This window comes from Phalacrocorax carbo, chromosome 27, assembly GCF_963921805.1.
Source record: "Phalacrocorax carbo chromosome 27, bPhaCar2.1, whole genome shotgun sequence".
Taxonomy (NCBI): domain Eukaryota; kingdom Metazoa; phylum Chordata; class Aves; order Suliformes; family Phalacrocoracidae; genus Phalacrocorax; species Phalacrocorax carbo.
The window spans coordinates 3,207,849-3,216,303 of NC_087539.1; the positions used below are offsets into that span (position 1 = coordinate 3,207,849).

The following is an 8,455-nucleotide window of genomic DNA, read 5'->3' on the forward strand; positions in this document are numbered from 1 at the left end:
CTTGGCCGGGGCGGGCGGGGCCGAGCCGCGCACCCGCTCGTGATTGGTCAGAGCGGAGAACGCCCCGCCCCATCCTCCCCGTGAGGGCGGGGTCTGGAGCTCCTCCCACGGCGCCTGGCTGGTGTCCGGCCCGGGGTCCCCTCTCCTCTCCCAGTGTCCCCTGACCCCCTCCCAGTGTCCCCAGGCCACTCCCGCGTCTCCCCTGCCCCATCCCCGGTGTCCCCTGTCCCGTCCCAGTGTTCCCAAGCTGGTTCCCAGTATCCCCTGACCCCATCCCAGTGTCCCCAGGCCACTCCCCCGTGTCACCTACCCTATCCCCAGTGTCCCATGTCTCCTCCCAGTATCCCCAGACGGGTGCCTCAGTGTCCCCTGCCCCATCTCTGCTGTCCCCTGTCACCTCCCAGTGTCCCTGACCCCATCCCAGTGTCCCCTGTCCCCTCCCAGGGCCCCCAGGTGGGTCCCCTGGTGTCTCGTGCCCTGTCCCGGTGTCCCCTGACCCATCTCTGTTGTCCCCTGCCACATCCCAGTGCCCCCAGGCTGGTTCCCAGTGTCCCCTGCCCCATCCCAGTAACCCCTTTCTGCTTCCTGGTGTCCCCCAGTGGATCCCCAGTGTCCCCTACCCCCTCCTGGGGTCCCCTGCTCCACATAGCCAGCGGGGATGCCCAGGGCTCTGCGCTGGGGCCAGCCCTGGTCACTCTATTCACCAGTGCCCGGCCGGAGGGACCGAGCGTCCCCCCAGCAGGTTCGCTGAGGATCCCGCGCGGGGAGGGGCGGCCGGTGCGGCGCAGGCGGTGCTGGCACCCAGCGGGAGCTGGCCGGGCCGGGAGCTGGGCCCAGGGGCACCTCCGGGAATGCAACAAGCGCGAGGTGCCGCCCTGGGGAGGAACAACCCCCCGCACCGGCACAGGCTGGGGCGACCGGCCGGGGGGCGGCTGTGCCGAGAGGGTGCTGGGGGTGCTGGGGGGCAGCGAGGTGACCCCGAGCCAGCACCGCGCCCTTGGGGCTGAGGGGGCAGGCGGTGTCCCGGGGGGCATGGAAAGGCGTGTGGCCAGCAGGGCGAGGGAGGTTCTCCTCCCCCTCTGCTCTGCCCCAGTGAGGCCACACCTGGGGGGCTGCGGCCAGTTCTGGGCCCCCCAGGTCAAGAAGGGCAGGGAGCTGCTCGAGCAAGGCCAGCGCTGAGCTGCCAAGATGCTCAGGGGCTGGAGCATCTCCCTTGGGAGGAAAGGCTGAGAGAGCAGGGTCTGTTCAGCCGCAGAAGAGGAGGCTGAGGGGGGACCCCATCAGTACCTATAAATATCTGAAGGGCGGGTGTCAGGGGGATGGGGCCGGGCTCTTTCCAGCGGTGCCCAGCGACAGGCCAAGGGGCCACGGGCACAAGCTGGAACACGGGAAGTTCCCCCTGAACATGAGGACAAACCCCTTCCCTGTGCGGGTGCCAGAGCAGGGGCACAGGCTGCCCAGAGAGGCTGTGGGGTCCCTTCCCTGGAGACATTCACCCCCCGCCTGGACGCGGCCCTGTGCCCCTGCTCTGGGGGTGCCTGCTCCAGCAGGGGTGGGACGGGGTGAGCTCCCGAGGGCCCTGCCAGCCCCCGCCACGCTGGGGCTGGGGGAGCCCAGTGTCCCCTGCCCCGTCCCAGTGTCCCCAGGCCATCCCCAGTCCTGTCGTGGTGTTTCCAGCCCTTTCCTGCCCGCGGTGTCACCCTGCTCCCAGCCAGCCCAGCCCATCCCAACCCCAGCCCAGCCAGAGCCCGCCCAGCCCCACCCCAGTCCAGCCCCGTCCCGTGGCTTCATTGCGCTCACACTGGTGCCACCCTCGGTCCCCCCCTGCTCCTGTCCCTGTCCCACCAACACTAGTGTCACCACAGCCCTGGCCACTGGGAGGGGCCTGGATCCAGCCCTGTGTCCACAGCCCAGGTGTCCCTGTCCCCATGTCCCTGATCCCAGTGTCCGCTGTCATGGTAGCCTTGACCATGGAGTCCTTGTCCCGATATCCGTGTCCCCATGTCCCTCACCCAGTTGTCATTGGGCCTGGTGTCCCTGGCCATGGTGACCTTGTCCTTGTGTCCCTGACTCTGGTGTCCCTGGTCATGGTGGCCTTGGCCGTGGTGTCCCTGTCCCCATGTCCCTGTCCCCATGTCCCTCACCCAGTTTTCCTTGGGCCCAGTGTCCCTGACCGTGGTGTCCCTGTCCCCATGTCCCTGATCTCAGTGTCCCCAGTCATGGTGGCCTTGACCGTGGTGTCCCTGTTCTTGTGTCCTCGTGTCCCTGGTCATGGTGTCCCTCACCCAGTTGTCCTTGGGCCCGGAGTCCCCATCCTGGTGTCCCCGTCCTGGTGACCCTGTCCCGCTGTCCCCGTCCCACCATCCTGCCCTCAGCCACGGTGGCCCAGCACCGGGAGAGCCCCCCCCCCATGCCAGGCCCCCCCCGGCACAGTCCGCCCCCCCGGTGCCGCCATCTGAGCCAGGACAACCCGGATAAACAGTAACTGGGGGGGGAGGGGCGTGTGTGACCCCCCCTGGGGGGTCCCTCAGGGGTAATGAACAACCTGCCCTGGGCCACCCCCCCGGGTCCCCCTGGGCCCCCCCGGGCCCTGCGTCACCGCCCGCGTCACCGGGTTAATGCTCGTGGCCGTGGCAGGGGCCGGTGCCCAGGGGGGTCGGGGGGGGGGGTCGGGGCACCCTGGGCGGGGGGGATGGGGGGGGGACCCTTGTTCCCTGCCCCCCCCCCGGGTGCAGCCCCATGACTTCCCGCCCTGAGTCACCCGCAGGCGCTGTTCCTGGAAGGACGGACGGACGGGACGGACGGATGGATCCAGCCCCGTGTTGCTCAACCCCCCCCGGCCCCCTCACCCCCCCCGGGGCCTTCTCAGAAATCGCCCCCGGCTTCGCCGCAGCCCGAATTCCCCAACCGCCCCCATGCCGGGAAGGGCCTGGGACTGGGGGCACTGGGAAGGACTGGAAGGGACTGGGACGGCTGGTGGGGCTGGGGGAACAGGGAGGCAATGGGGGCACTGGGTCAGTGCCAGGTCCCGGCAGCACTGGGAACACTGGGGCGGCACTGGGAGGCACTGGGGGGCACTGGGAACACTGGGCCTGGCTCTGGGAGGGGCCGGGGGGCACTGGGGTGGGCACTGGGGGGCACTGGGCAGCACTGGGGAGGCACTGGGAACACTGGGCCTGGCTCTGCGAGGGGCTGGGGGGCACTGGGGGGCACTGGGGAGCCCTGGGCCTGGCTCTGGAAGGGGCTGGGGGGCACTGGGGGGCACTGGGGCACTGGGGGGCACTTGGCCTGGCTCTGGGAGGGGCTGGGGGGCGCTGGGGGGGCACCGGGGGGGCACTGGGCCTGGCTCTGGAAGGGGCTGGGGGGCACTGGGGCACTGGGGGGCACTTGGCCTGGCTCTGGGAGGGGCTGGGGGGCGCTGGGGGGGCACCGGGGGGGCACTGGGCCTGGCTCTAGGAGGGGCTGGGGGGGCACCGGGGGGGCACTGGGGGGGGCACCGGGGGGGCACTGGGGGGCACTGGGGGGGGCACCGGGGGGGCACCGGGGGGGCACTGGGGGGCACCGGGGGGGCACTGGAGGAGCACCGGGGGGGCACCGGGGGGGCACTGGGGGGGCACCGGGGGGGCACCGGCGGGGGCACTGGGAACACTGGCCCTGGCTCTGGGAGGGGCTGCGGGACACGGGGGGGGGCTGGGCTCACTGGTCAGACTGCGAAGGCGCGGGAAGGGGGCGGAGCCCGGACAGGCCCCGCCCCTGCCGGCAGGTGCGGCCGTGACGTCTCTCGGCGGCGCCGCGCGGTGACGTCTGTTCCCCGCGCCCGCCGCGCCGCTATGGAGGAGGAGGAGGAGGCGGCGGCGGCGCCGCAGAAGCGGTTTTACCGGCAGCGGGCTCACGCGAACCCGCTGGCCGACCACACCTTGCGCTAGTGAGTGCAGGGCGGGCCGCGACCCCCGCGGGACCCCCGCGGGCACCAGGGCCCCGCCGGGCCCCCCCCGCTCGCTCCCGGTGCCACCGGGAACGCCCCCCCCCGGTGCATCCGACAGCCCCGGGAATTCCCCCGTGCGTGTCCCCACGCCCCGGTAGCCCCCACGCGTATCCCCCCCCGCCCGTGCTCCCTTCCCCCTCCCTGTACCCCTTGCCCCGAGGGCCCCTACACATTCCCCCCACCGACCCGGTAAACCCCTCACCCCACGCGTGCCCTCCCCCGGCCCGGTGCCCCCCACGCGTGTCCCCGCCCCCGTGTTACCCTGCCCCGTGTCCCCCCACACGTCGCCCCCCGCCCACGCGTGCCCTCCCCTGCTCCGGTAACCCCGCCACGTTTCCCCCTTCGCCGGCCCGGTACCCCCCCGCCCCACGCGTGCCGCCTGCCCCGCAGCCCCCCTCGCCCGCAGGACATGGACTGGGCCTCGCTCTTCCCCGCGTTCTTCCCGCCCGCCGCCCCCCCCGGCCGGGCCCCCCCCCGCGTGGAGTTCGCTGACGTGGGCTGCGGCTACGGGGGGCTCTTGGGTGAGGGGGGGGCGCGGGGGGAGGGGGTAACGGGGGGGCCTGGGGGGCTCTTGGAGGGGGGAACAGGAGGATGGAGAATGGGGGAGCACCGGGGGACTGTTGGGTGGGTGGGGGGGCTGGGTGAGGGGGGGCAACGGGGCTGCTGTGGGGGGTGGGGGGCTCACGGGAGGAGGGGGGGCCTGGGTAAGGGGGGGGTAATGGGGGGCTTTTGGGTGGGGGGGAACAGGGGGGCTGGGGGCGGTGACACATGGTGGGGAACGGGGGGGCACCGGGGCGGGGGGAAAGGCTGTCCTGGGGGGAGGGGGGCATGAGAATGGGGGGGCTGGGAGCATGGGGGAGGGTCGCTGGGGGCATGGGGAGGCACGGGGAGGGGGGGAATAGGCGGGGCTGGGCGAAGGGGGGTGCTGGGGAGCACTGGGGGGGGGGGGAACGGGAGGGGCAGGGGGGGTGTGGTGGTGGGTGCGGGGTGCTCAGCCCCCGCCCCCGCCCCGCAGTGGAGCTGTCGCCGCTGTTCCCGCACACGCTGATGCTGGGGCTGGAGCTGCGGGCCAAGGTGGCCGCCTTCGCCGGGGCGCGGCTGCGGGCGCTGCGGGCGGCTCGGCCCGGCGCCTTCGGCAACGCCGCCTGCCTGCGCGGCAACGCCATGAAGCACCTGCCCCACTTCTTCCGCAAGGGCCAGGTGGGGACCCCCCAAACACTCCCCCCGGGACCCCCTGAGCACCCCTCCCAGGGTCCCCACAAACACCCCCAAAACACCCCACCACCCGGGACCCCCCGAGCACCTCCCCGGGATCCCCAGAAACACCCCCTTGGGATCCCCCAAACACCCCCCCAGGATCCCCACAAACACGCCCAAAACACCCCCCGGGACCCCCGAACACCCCCCTTAGGATCCCCACAAACACCCCCAAAACAACCCCCACAGATCACCACAAAGACCCCCAAAACACCCCCTGCGACCCCCCCCAAGCACCCCCCGGCACCCCTCAAACACCCCCAAAACACCCGCCCCTTGGGACCCCCTGAAACACCCCCTCCAGGACCCCCAAAAGCACCCCATCTGGGATCCTCCCCCCCAACACTCTCTGGACCCCACCCCCCGAAAAACCCTGAGACCCCCTCAATCTCCCCCCAGTCTCCCCCAAAACTCCCAGGAACCCCCCAAGACGCCCTGAAACACCCCCCAGGGCCCCCCTAAAGCCCCCCAGGACCCCCGTACCCCACCCCAGGACCCCGTTCCCCCTCCCCAGCACTGAGCGGGGCAGGGGGTGTCGGTCCCACGTGGGGTCCTGACCCCCGCCCCCCACATTTCCCCCCAGCTCACCAAGATGTTCTTCCTCTTCCCCGACCCCCACTTCAAGCGCACGAAGCACAAATGGCGGATCATCAGCCCGGCGCTGCTGGCCGAGTACGGCTACGTGCTGCGCCCGGGGGTGAGTGTGGGGGTCCCGGCGCCCCCCAGCACCCCCCTGGGGCCCCCCAAAACTCCCCTGCGCCCCCCAACGCCCCCCTGGGGCCCCCCAAGTTCTCCACCCCGGGGATGGCCCGGGCCGTACCAGCTCCCCGTGGGGGGCGTGGAGTGGGGGGGATGGGGTTGGGGGGGGCTGTTGGGGTGTGGGGGGTGGGTTTTGGGGACCCCTCCCACCTCGGTGATGTCGGAGCCCCCCCCCAGGGGCTGGTGTACACGGTGACGGACGTGGCGGAGCTGCACGAGTGGATGGCGAAGCATTTCGGGGAGCACCCGCTCTTCGAGGAGGTGCCGCTGGCAGAGCTGGTGAGTGGGGGGGGGGGGGGGGGGGATGGACACCACCCCCCCCCAACTGGGACGCAACCGGGACCCGCTGGGACCCACTGGGACCCACCGGAGCCCTGCCCTCCCCCCCCAGGCCGCCGACCCCATCGTGGCCCGCCTGGGCACGGCCACCGAGGAGGGCCGCAAGGCGCAGCGCGGCGGCCGCCCCGTCTTTCCCGCCGTCTTCCGCCGCCGCCCAGACCCCCCCGTGGGGGGGGACACGTGAGGGGACACGAGTGGGGCCGGCCTCGGACCCCCCCACCCCCGGGGGGGGCCCACCGTGCCCCTTCTCCCTCCCAGCCCCCCCGCTTTTGGAATAAAGCCACCAGCATGTCCCCAGTATCGCCCCCTCCCTCGTCACCACGGGCCCCCCACCCGGGGCTGACCCCCCCCCCCCAGGCACCCCACGGGGGGGTGGGAATTGCCCCCCCCCCGGGGTAATTTGAGGGGGTGGGAATTGCCTCCCCCCCCCCCCGGGGGTAATTTAGGGGGGGAGGGAGGCGTTTCCTGCCTCAGTTTCCCCGTGGGGAGAGGAAACCCCCGGGGGAGAGGGGGGATGGGGGCCCCCAGTTCTCCCAGTTCCCCCCCCCCACGGGTGGGGGTTTCCACCAGCCCTGCCCGGTGCTTCCGGTGTTGCAAACTGGTAATTCCCGGGAATCGGGGGGGGGAAGGGGGGCACCCCTGTGTCACCCCCGCGGGGGGGGCGGGGGGGCTAGCCCTGCCCCCCCAGGCTACCCGTGGGCCTGTGGGCACTGGTTGAACTGGGAGGCGGGGCAGGGGTTGTGTCTGCCCCCAGTGTCCCCGTGGGGGGGCCCGGCCCAGCCCCGCCCCCCCCCCCCCCCCAGTTCAGGGGTGCTGGGAACCAGTGTGGGAGTGGGGGGTGCACAGGGAGTGTCCGTGGGTGTCGGGGGGAGGGGTGTGTGCACATGGGGGGGGCACTCTGGGTGTCTGTGGGTGTTGGGTGGGGGCGCACTGGGGGTGTCAGGGGGGCACTAGGGGTGTCTGTGGGTGGGGGTGCACACGGGGGGAGGGGCACACGGGGTGTCTGTGGGTGGCTGGGGGTGCACACGGGGGGAGGGGCACACGGGGTGTCTGTGGGTGGGTGGGGGTGCACACGGGGGGAGGGGCACACAGGGTGTCCGTGGGTGGGTGGGGGTGCACACGGGGGGAGGGGCACACAGGGTGGCTGGGGGTGGGTGGGGGTGCACACGGGGGGGCTGTGGGTGGGTGGGGGTGCACACGGGGGGGCTGTGGGTGGGTGGGGGAGGGGCACACGGGGGGCTGTGGGTGGGTGGGGGTGCACACGGGGGGAGGGGCACACGGGGTGTCTGGGGGTGGGTGGGGGAGGGGCACACGGGGGGGCGGTGGGTGGGGGTGGGGCACACAGGGTGGCTGTGGGTGGGTGGGGGAGGGGCACACGGGGGGGCTGTGGGTGGGTGGGGGAGGGGCACACGGGGGGGCTGTGGGTGGCTGGGGGTGCACACGGGGGGGCTGTGGGTGGGTGGGGGAGGGGCACACGGGGGGCTGTGGGTGGGGGTGGGGCACACGGGGTGGCTGTGGGTGGGGGAGGGGCACACGGGGGGGCTGTGGGTGGGTGGGGGTGCACACGGGGTGTCTGGGGGTGGGTGGGGGAGGGGCACACGGGGGGGCTGTGGGTGGGTGGGGAGGGGCACACGGGGTGTCTGGGGGTGGTGGGGGAGGGGCACACGGGGTGTCTGGGGGTGGGTGGGGGAGGGGCACACGGGGGGGCTGTGGGTGGGTGGGGGTGGGGCACACGGGGGGGCTGGGGGTGGGTGGGGGGGGGCACACGGGGGGGCTGTGGGTGCATGCGTGTGCATGAGGGGACACACATGACACAGACGGTCCCACCCGTGGCTGCGCCCACGCCCCGCCCCCCCGCGCGTGACCGCCGCGGCCCCACCCACGCCCTCATTGGCCCCGGGAAACTCGTTATGCAAATCTCCCCGTGGGGGGGCGGGGTTTGTTGACAAGGGGCGTGGCTCGGGCCGAAGGGGGCGGGGCGCGCCCAGCTCCACGTGGGCCCTTATAAAGCCCCGGCCGAGGCCACCGGCTCAGTCGAGGCGCGGCCCCGCGACCCCCACGCGTGTCCCCCCCCCGTGTGTCCCCCCCCCCCGTGACCCCCCCCGCGCCCCGCCA

The 8,455-nt window shown here is 73.3% G+C and overlaps 1 protein-coding gene across 3 annotated transcripts; it reads left to right on the plus strand.

Annotated features, from left to right (window-relative positions):
* Positions 1-3,772: 3,772 nt before the first annotated feature.
* Positions 3,773-6,637, plus strand: METTL1 (methyltransferase 1, tRNA methylguanosine). Of its 3 annotated transcripts, none has more exons than XM_064474316.1 (6): positions 3,773-3,925; positions 4,376-4,506; positions 5,001-5,185; positions 5,826-5,939; positions 6,179-6,280; positions 6,393-6,637. In XM_064474316.1, the coding sequence occupies exons 1-6, from the start codon at positions 3,831-3,833 to the stop codon at positions 6,522-6,524; spliced, it is 759 nt and encodes a 252-aa protein (XP_064330386.1). In that variant the 5' UTR covers positions 3,773-3,830; the 3' UTR covers positions 6,525-6,637. The 3 variants fall into 3 exon arrangements, with proteins under 3 accessions (XP_064330386.1, XP_064330387.1, XP_064330388.1); XM_064474317.1 differs by having other exon boundaries at positions 5,868-5,939; XM_064474318.1 differs by having other exon boundaries at positions 3,797-3,925; positions 4,392-4,506.
* The last annotated feature ends 1,818 nt before the right edge of the window (positions 6,638-8,455 follow it).